The sequence below is a fragment of the Neofelis nebulosa genome, chromosome 7 (genome assembly GCF_028018385.1).
Source record: "Neofelis nebulosa isolate mNeoNeb1 chromosome 7, mNeoNeb1.pri, whole genome shotgun sequence".
Classification (NCBI taxonomy): domain Eukaryota; kingdom Metazoa; phylum Chordata; class Mammalia; order Carnivora; family Felidae; genus Neofelis; species Neofelis nebulosa.
This window is the reverse complement of record NC_080788.1, coordinates 71,701,410-71,711,820: the sequence shown is the minus strand read 5'-3', so window position 1 is coordinate 71,711,820 and position 10,411 is coordinate 71,701,410. Positions and strand designations below refer to the sequence as shown.

At 35.7% G+C, this 10,411-nt stretch overlaps 1 protein-coding gene across 1 annotated transcript; it reads left to right on the top strand.

Moving 5' to 3' along the window:
- Positions 1-3,103: 3,103 nt before the first annotated feature.
- On the top strand, positions 3,104-4,131 carry LOC131516832 (olfactory receptor 4S2-like). Its single transcript, XM_058738346.1, has one exon. It carries the CDS (start codon positions 3,129-3,131, stop codon positions 4,065-4,067), a length of 939 nt encoding a protein of 312 aa, XP_058594329.1. The 5' UTR covers positions 3,104-3,128; the 3' UTR covers positions 4,068-4,131.
- The last annotated feature ends 6,280 nt before the right edge of the window (positions 4,132-10,411 follow it).

Below are 10,411 nucleotides of genomic sequence, written 5' to 3'. Positions count from 1 at the left end.
CCTGTCTTCTCTGCCCTCACCCTGCAGTCTTCTTCATCATCAGGTTAACTCTAATTCACCTTCCAACATTCCACTCAGTGAAGACCTTCTCTGGAGACGTGTCTCCGACTCTCCTCTAGAACTGGGATTGCTGGTTTACATGCGGGCCTCCTCTGGCAACACATGTCAATGAAATAACATCAAGATTATCAGTACCACATCACTTATGACATCCTCAGTGTAAGTTTAAGCAAAGTTGGGCACAAACTCTGAATGTTGTGATGATCTTGCCAGTTGTAAATGTAGTGTTTGCCTCAAAGTACTGGATACAGCTTTACAAAATTTCACAATTAGGGGTTCCTGGCTGGCTCAGTCATTGAGAGTCTGAGTCTTGACTTCAGCTCAGGTCATGATCTCATGGTTCTCTCATGGTTCGTGAGTTCAAGCCCTGCATTGGGATTCTCTGCCTCCCTCTCTTTCTGCCCCTCCCCCACTCTCTCTCTCAAAATAAATAAATAAACTTAAAATAAAACAAAAAAAACAAAAAAACCCTTCACAATTAGCAGAAAAGGAGTCTTTTGGCTATTACAGAAATTTTAAGACTTTTAAATGAGAAAGAAGGCATGCTGACTTTATGCCCACAGTCCCACAGCTCCAGGAGTATGCATCATATGAGAACTTTAAGAGACAAAACAGATGAGCATAAGGAAAGAGAAACAAAAATAATATAAAAACAGGGAGGGGGACAAAAACATAAGAGACTCTTAAATATGGAGAACAAACAGAGGGTTACTGGAGGGGTTGTGGGAGGGGGGATGGGGTAAATGGGTAAGGGGCACTAAGGAATCTACTCCTGAAATCATTGTTGCACTATATGCTAACTAACTTGGATGTAAATTAAAAAAAATAAAATTAATAAAAAAATAAAATAAACTTTAAAGTCCTTTTGCCTAGGTTCCAATACCAACTCTGTCAATTACCTAGCTCTGTGACCTTGGGCAAGTTATGCACTTTCTCTGTGCTTCAGTTTCCTCATCTCTGAAGTGGGGATAATGATGATAGCCTACACTGTAAGAATGTTATGAGGATTAAATGAATTATTACCACTTAGACAATAGTAAGTACAATAGAAATTTTCTATTACCTAAATGATTTTCAACCCTTATGATTCTGCCATTTGGTTATGACTGAGAACAATTTGGCTTTGCTGTTGTAGTGTTAGAATATTCAAAGATGTTGAGGACTTGGAGTGTATCCTCTAATCAAAGGACTTTACACCATAAGAGCACAGTTGATTTTTTAAAAAAAGGAATTCCTTTTCATGAGAAGTTTATCTTCTTTCTTTCTTTTTCTATTTCTAGTTCTTTCTTTCATCTATCATCTATCTATCTATCATCTATCATTATCATCTTTTCACTTATTGTTCTACCTATTATTTATTTAGGGGGATGAGTGTTGTGTGGGTTTTGGAATCAGAATGTCTCAATTCAAATACCAGCCTCTTCACTGACTGTGTTTTACTAGATAATGTACCTAATCTCTTCAAAATTTTGTGCTCCTTAAAATGGAGATAGAAATTAAAATGTTGCTGTGAGGATAGATGGGGTAACATATGCTAATAGTTTAGCATATAATCCTGCACATAGTAAAGTGCTTAGTAAATATTTACTACCAGTATCACCACTATTAATAATATGTCTACCATGGATATGGACAGATATTATTGTTTATTATCTCAGGAATAAAATTATGGATAAATTTTAATATTTTCTATATAATTTTTATATAATGAATAGATCAAATGAAAACTTCTACTTACTAAAAAGATCCCACACTTCACAGACTCAAATGACAAAGTAAATCACCTCATAAATACAAAAAAAGTTACACAAATGATCTCATTTTATTTCTGTAACAGTTCTGTGAAGTAAAATAATTTTTGTTACCCATCTTTTATAAATGAGAAGACTGAGATTGAGAAAATAGATTTACTTAAAGTAATCCATTTGGTGGGGGTGTTCAAACTTAAATCACTCAGCTTTCACTATCCAGGCAGAAAAAAGGTGTTCCTAGCAAAGATGAAAGATAGCTAGTAATTGGCAATGCTTCAGAAAAGCCATTTTTTATTCTGAGGAACTTCTTTAGATCCTGTCTTATGATTTATCTCTTTCAAGAATTTTTCCTTGGTAATCTTTACTCAATATTTTTATCTGTATTCCCTGAGCATCCCTGTGTATAGTTTGTAAAATGGTGTTAGACTTATTCTTTAACTACCATTTATAGCTTTTCTGTATGGAAATTTAATTACTGATTTTTACCTCTGATTACAAGGACAGAAGGCTATTTCAAGGCAAAGGGATTGAGAATGATAGGGGCCTCAGTATGTTTTAGCTTTTCAACTCTTTAGAGCAACATAGAGAAAAGCATTTCTCTGTATAGGTTGACCACTCTTCAGGTATTCCTTACTGACAAGCAAAATGAAATTTTCACATGCGTACCAAGTCTTAGGACTCAGACTCCCAGGATGTTATTTATAAGCATGGGTTTTTGGTAAGCAGGAGACCTCTGTTTCTGCTGTTGTTCATCACTAAAAATGACTTAATCTTTAATTGTATTGAAACTCCCAACCTAATTTAGAAACTAAAAACAGTCTTTATCATTTGATTAAGTAGAATGTTATTCTTCTAAAGTTGATCTCTGTACATTATGTTAAAAAAGATCCATCTAAGAAATTTGGCATCAAATCTCGGATTCTGACTTCTTATATTTACCTTAAGCCTCAAAAATTTATTTAATAATTGATTTAAAATTTTCCATCTGAAAGAGAATTTCTGGCAATACGAGAGGGAGAGAGAGAGAGAGGGAGGATTAGGGAACAACATTAAATCCAATAAAATATCGTCATATTCTCTAGATTATTATTTGAGAGAAAAGAACTATAGGTCTGAGTGTAACAGAAATCACATGTGAGTCAATAATGTGGTAAGAAAATTGACTATGCTCAAGAAATATGAAGTTTCCTCTCCTATATTTAGCATCACTTAAATATTTTAATAAGACTTCTCCTTTAGGCTGTACCATGCTTACAGTGGTTTATATTTATTTTTGCAGAGAACCAGAGCCACCAAGCCAGTACCATCTGGGTCCCCATGGAAGTGGCTAATAATGTCACTGAATTTATATTCCTAGGACTTTCCCAAGATCCTGGAATGCAACTGATGTTCTTTGCCTTATTTCTCCTCTTCTACATCGTGATCATGGTGGGAAATCTGCTCATTTTGCTTACGGTCTTTTCTGATCCCCAGCTCCAAACGCCCATGTATTTCTTCCTCAGTAACCTGTCCTTTGTGGACATTGCCTATTCCTCAGCCACAGCACCCAAGATGATTGCAGACTTTATTTCTGAGAAAAAGACCATTTCCTACTGGGGCTGTGTAACTCAGATGTTTACCTTCCACTTTTTTGGGTGTGCGGAGATTTTTGTTTTGACTGTTATGGCTTTCGACCGTTATGCTGCCATCTGCCAACCTCTCCGTTATACTACCATCATGAGTGCCAATGTTTGTATTGTTCTGGCATCATTGTCCTGGTTAGGAGCCCTGGGTCATTCCTTTGTTCAGACCCTTCTGACCTTTCAGCTGCCTTTCTGCAATGATCAGGTCATTGACCACTACTTTTGTGATGTCCACCCAGTCCTAAAGCTTGCCTGTGCTGATACAACCCTCGTAAATATGTTGGTGGTTGCCAACAGTGGTCTCATCTCTCTGGGGTGTTTCCTCATTCTTTTGGCCTCCTACACGGTCATTCTGTTTAGTCTTCGTAAGCGGTCTTCAGAGAGCCGGCGCAAGGCTCTCTCTACCTGTGGGTCTCATTTCACTGTAGTAACTTTCTTCTTTGTCCCTTGTATATTTATTTATCTCCGTCCCTCCACTACTTTCCCACTGGATAAGGCTGTGTCTGTGTTTTATACTACCATTACCCCAATGCTAAACCCACTCATCTATACTCTGAGGAATGAAGATGTAAAGAATGCCATGAAACAGATATGGAGTCGCAAGGTCTCCTTGAAGGAAAAGGAGAAGGGATAGCTTGTCAGAATTGCAAAATCAGAGAATTAGCTAATACCTTCAATTGTCTGTAACTTATTAATGATTTTTAAGGAATAGTCCCTAAAATTCAATTATCTTGTACTTTTCATTTAACCAGGAATAATTTGAGACTCTTTTTTCTATGTTTAGGTGGGCTAAACTTAAGCCTTTCTATACTGTCTAGGTTTCTATACTGTCAAGGTTTATCCTCTCTTACTTTTAGAGTAGGAGAGTGAACACTCTGAGCCAGTATCTCTTTAACTGCTTTATGTCCCTTCAATTCAAATTAAGCTTTCTTAAACTATAATTCAACAATGTAGAATGATGTTACAAGAGAAAGATCTCTGAGGAATCTGACCATTTCTCTTAAAAACAGAAGGCTAACTTCCCAGAAACTGCCTCCTTGTCTCCCAATCTCCCTCCCTTCCCTCTCTTCCTCCCTCCTCCTTTCTTTCCTTCCTTCTTTTTTTTCCTTCTTTTTTCCTTTCCTAGTCTTTCCCCACAAATATCATATAATCTAGTAGGGGAAATGGATTCATAAAGAGATAACGATAATACATACATAGAATGCAGTGAAAATGCATACATAGAAATATATGCTGCATACAATTAAGAGGTTAGTGTACATTCATAAACTGCCCAAAGGATTGTTTCTTTACAGGGGGAAAAGGGGTACATTTTACATATTTTGTGTGGAGCAATTTTTTAAAGATCCTGTTGGAAAATTTGAATACTCTCTATAATCCTAGTAGTATATTATTTGTACTAAAAGTTATCCTACTTTTATTTTTGCAATGCATAGACTAATTAAAGCAACTAAAATGAATTGACATTTGAACTATTGCAATGACTAAGTCAAGGAGATATATTATACATTTTTGGTTAAATTTATTTTCAATTTTTGAAAGGGACAGAATAGATTCTTTTCTGTTGTGTTCTTAGTAAGGTCAGAGGATAGCTGGATGGTCTTAGTACTTCAGAAAAGCAATTTTATTCTGAGGAACTTTTTAGATCTTGTTTCTATATCTCTATATCTTTCAAGAATTCTGCCCTGATTATTTTCATCCAACATCTGTTTTCTGTGTGCCTTAAGCACACCTCCATGTGGTTTATAAAATGGTATCAGACATTTTTCCCAGTTTTTATTCCCTTACTGGATTTTACCTAATTTCTGTAATTTATTAATGATATAAATAACATATCTAACCTTTTTTCTACTCCCTATGTATGGTACAGAGCTGGATGCACAATACCTATTTGTGACAGAGTCTACCTGTTGTTATCCCAGTATCCACTGTTCCTTTTTTCCCTTAGTAACAGAGACGACATTATTTATGGTGACCCCATTAAAATATTAAAATACCACCACTAACCTTTTGTTGCATTTCCCTATAGTTATTTTTCATATTACCTTTCCTCTGTGAAAAAGGATCATTCTATCCTTTTAAAAAATAACAAATATACTGAACTTATATTTAAAATTGTGGGCTACATGAGTTTGCCTTTTTCCTCCTAAGATCTAAATAAAATAGCAATAACAACAAACGAGAAAAAAGTTTAGACTCACAAATAGGACAGAAGTTAGATGCAGACAAAAGATTTCAACATATGTTTGGAAAAGACAAGACAAAGGCGGGGTAACTGATATGGCAGAGGAGAGAAGGCTAACATGAAAGTAGCAACTGAGAGGAATATTGAGGAGAAATAGACAGATTTATCTCCCAGAATCCCTGACATGTTTGAGATGCCAAGGTACCAGGCAAGGATGATAGTGGGGTTCAGGGCTAGTTATAGGGCAATTAAGAGAAAGGAATGGTTCAGTCTACCACCTTTTCTTTTCACCCCTCACTCTCAGATGCTCACACAGGCATACACTTCACAAACAGAATACTGACATCTTTGCATTAAGAAATTAAACTATGTTAGAGAAAAGTCTTTCACATTTTTCCTTTGGAGATCACAAATGGAATGGCTGCCTCTCTGCTAGAACCTTGATCAGAAGCCCAGCAGTCAGTAAGCTCTGCTCTGTTGATCTCTGCCTTTGGTCAAAGTTTTGGTGCCTAAGTCTTTAATATACATAAGGTAGTTGAAGTAAAACGTGAGCTGTTAGGAAGGCAAAAGGGAATTTTGGAATTAGAGATAACACAAATTCATTGTAAAAACCATTGATATCTTTTTGTTTTAATGTTTATTTGTTGAGAGAGAGAGAGAGAGAGAGAGATAGAGAGAGAGAGAGATAGAGAGAGAGAGAGAGAGAATGAGCAGGAGGGGGCAGAGGCAGGGAGAGAGAGAGAATCCCAAGCAGGTTCTGCACTGTCAGCAGAGAGCCCAACTTGGGACACGATCTCACAAACTGTGAGATCATGACCTGACCTGGATGCTTAACCAACTGAGCCATCCAGGCACCTCCAAACAACTGAATATGAAAATTCAAGTCAAGAGGTAAAACACTTAACTCATATTTGTCCCAGGAGAACAGAGAAGACAGAGGGGAAGAATTTAAAAGAAACAATGAAAAGAAAACTCAGAGCAGGAGGGTTTAAGTCTCCAGATACAAAAGATGTACTGAGTGCCTACCCTAGTGATGAGAAAACAGTAACTAAGGCACATTATTATGAAATTGTATTACCCTAGAGATTTATAAGATTATAAAATTATTGAGAGAGGAAAAATACAGGCCACAAAAAAAGTATGCAAAATCCAAAAGGCACTAGAGTATTCAATAACAACACTGGTCCCTTCAATACAGTGGAAAAGTGACTGAAACTGATTCTCAGGCAAGAATTCTATATAGAACAAAACCATCAATCAGGTGTGAAAGTAGAATAAAACATTTTCAGTCATGCAAAGATTTATAAAATTTACTCTATAAGTACACTTTCTTTGAAAGTATGGGAGGATGTGTCCCAGGAAAAACAACTAAGAGGAGATAGGCTCAAGAAATCAATGCAGGGGTGGCCAAAAGCACTTTTAAGATGAGAGCTGTGAAGCAGGCATAGGGGGCAGTAGAAATGGATGAAAGCAGAAGGATAGAAGCCCCAGGAAGGGAGGCTTTAGAAAACAGAGAGAGAGTGGGAATTTATATTATTTAAGATGATGATGGAGCATCTTAATTATAAAGGTATAGGCAATAGGATGGAGCAAGTTGATGGGTTTAAGGGCACATTTATAGAAAACTGTATCATTTAGGACTCTTATCAGAAAGCTGATGACACACTCAAGATAGGATAATTCACAAAGAGAAATTCACAGAGGGACTGTCTATAAAATTGTAGATATGGAGGAGTCACATGGGACAGCATATAACCAAGGGTAAGGAGCAGGAGAGCTGTTAATACCTTTGTGCCTGAAGGGAATGGCAGAGAGTAGATATAGAAACCTGAAAGGAGAGAGATTTTCTTTCTCATGATTTTTTAAAAATTAAGACTAAATTTTCCTAGAGCAGTTTTTGGGTTCACAGAAAAATTAAAGGAAAGGTACTAGGATTTCTCATATACTTCCTGCCCCAACACATGCATAACTCCCCTCATTATCAGTGTTCCCCAACAGAGTGATCTATTTGTTTTTTTTTTTAATTTTTTTTTTAACGTTTATTTATTTTTGAGACAGAGAGAGACAGAGCATGAACGGGGGAGGGTCAGAGGGAGGGAGACACAGAATCTGAAACAGGCTCCAGGCTCTGAGCTGTCAGCACAGAGCCCGACGCGGGGCTCGAACTCACGGACCGTGAGATCATGACCTGAGCCGAAGTCGGACACTTAACCGACTGAGCCACCCAGGCGCCCCAAGAGTGATCTATTTGTTACAGCATATCATAATCACCCAAAGTCTAGTTTACATTATGATTTATGCTTACTGTTGCATATTTTGTGGGCTTGGAAAAATGTATAATGATATGTATCCATCATTATATTATTATACAGAGTGGTTTCACTGCCCTAAAAATCCTCTGTGCTCTGCCTTTTCATCTTTCCCTTTCCCAATCCCCAAACCCCAAGCCCTGGCAACCACTGATCTTTTTACTGACTCCATAGTTTTTTACCTTTTCCAGAATGTCATATAGTTGGAATGAAACAGTAGGTAGCCTTTCAGATTGGCTTCTTTCATTTAGTAATATGTATTTAATTTTCCTCCATGTTTCCCTCTCTTTAAAATTGAAATCTGACTGACACACAATGTCACATTAGTTTCACATGTGCACCATAGTGATTCAATAAGTCTATACATTATGCTATGCTCTTCACTGGCATAGCTATCATCTGTCATTTTACACTATTACAATACCATTAACCATATTCCCTATGCTGTATCTTTTATCCCTGTGATTTGTATATTCCATAACTGGAAACCTGCATCTCCCAATCCCTTTAACTTATTTTGCCAATCCCCAAAGCTTCCTTCCTTCTGGAAACCAATTAGTTTGTTCCCTGTATTTATAGGTCTGTTTCTGTTTGTTTGTTTATTTATTTATTTATTTAGTTAGTTAGTTAGTTTTTTAGATTCCACATGTAAGTAAAATCATATGGCATTTGTCTTTCCCTGTCTTATTTCACTTAGCATAATACCCTCTAAATCCATACATGTTGTTACAAATGGCAAGATCTCATTCTTTTTTTATGGCTGAATAGTATTCTATTGTAGCTATATACTACATCCTTTTTTTTTTTTATCCATTCATCTATCTGTGGGCACTTGGGTTGCTTCCATATCTTAGCTATTGTATATAATACTGCAATAAATATACAGGTGCATATATCCTTTTGATATCCAGTATCAGATATCAGTATCAGAATTACTGGACCATATGATATTTCTGTTTTTAATTTTTTGTTACATCCATGTTGTTTTCTGTAGTGGTTGCACCAATTTACATTCCCACCAACAATGCATAAAATTTCCTTTTTTTCCATATCTTTACCAATACTTGCTATTTCTTGTCTTTTTGATTTTAGCCACTCTGACAGGTATAAGGTGATATCTCATTGTGGCTTTGATTTTCATTTCCCTGATGATTAGTGATGTTGAGCATCTCTTCATATGTCTGTTGGCCAATTGTTATCTTTGGAAAAGTGTCTATTCAGATCCTCTGCCCATTTTTAAATTGGGTTATTTGTTATTATTTTTGATGTTGAGTTGTATTAAGTTCTTTCTTAATATGTTTTGGATATTAACTCCTTATTGGATATATCATTTGTAAATATTGTCTTCCATTCAGTAGGCTGCCTTTATGCTTTATTGGCTGTTTCCTTTGCTGTGTAGAAACTTTTTATTTTGATGTAGTCCTAACAGTTTATTTTTGCTCTTGTTTCTCTTGCCTGAGGAGACATATCTTGAAAAATATTGCTGTGACTGATGTCAAAGAAATTACTCCCTATGTTCTTTTCAGGAGTTTTATGATTTGGAGTGTCACATTTAAGTTTTTACCCATACTGAATTTATTTTTATGTATGGTATAAGAAAGTGGTCCAGTTTCGTTCTTATGCATGTACCTGTCCAGTCTTCCCAGCACCATTTGTTGAAGAGACAGTCTTTTCCTCATTGTACACTCTTGCCTCCTTTGTCATGGATTAATTGTATAAATGTGAGTTTATTTTTGGGCTCTCTATCTTGTTCCATTGATCTATGTGTCTACTTTTGTTCCAGTTCCATACTGTTTTTAATTATTGTCACTTTATAGTACATAGTTAAATATGGCATTGTGATACTTGTAGCTTTGTTTTCCTTTATCAAGATTTATTTAGCTATTCATGGTCTTTTTTGCTTCCATACACATTTTAGGATTATTTTTGCTAGTTCTGTGAAAAAATCCTGTTGGTATTTTGATAGGGATTGCATTGAATCTGTAGATTTCTTTGGATAGTAAGGCCATTTTAACATCAATTCTTCCAATCCATGAGTGTAGAATATCTTTCCATTTGTTTGTGTTGTCTTCAATTTCTTTGACCAGTGTTTTATAATTTTCAGAGTATAGTTGTTTAACAGCTTTGGTTAAGTTTATTTCTAGATATTTTATTATTTTTGGCATGGTTGTAAGTGGGATAATTTTTAAACTTCTCTTTCTGGTATTTGTTATTAGTGTACATAAATGAAACCACTTTCTTCATATTAACTTTGTATCCTGCAACTTTACTAAAGGTAACTCAGTCATCCTTACTTTACAAACAGAGAGTTTAAAGATAATTTTAGGAGGAAAAATATCTGAAAGATAAGAGATGGAGATCAAGCTGATAGAATAAAATTGAGATAGAACCTAAAATTCATTCTTTCTTTCTTTCTTTCTTTCTTTCTTTCTTTCTTTCTTTCTTTCTTTCTTTCTTTCTTTTTCTTTTCTTTCTTTCTTTCTT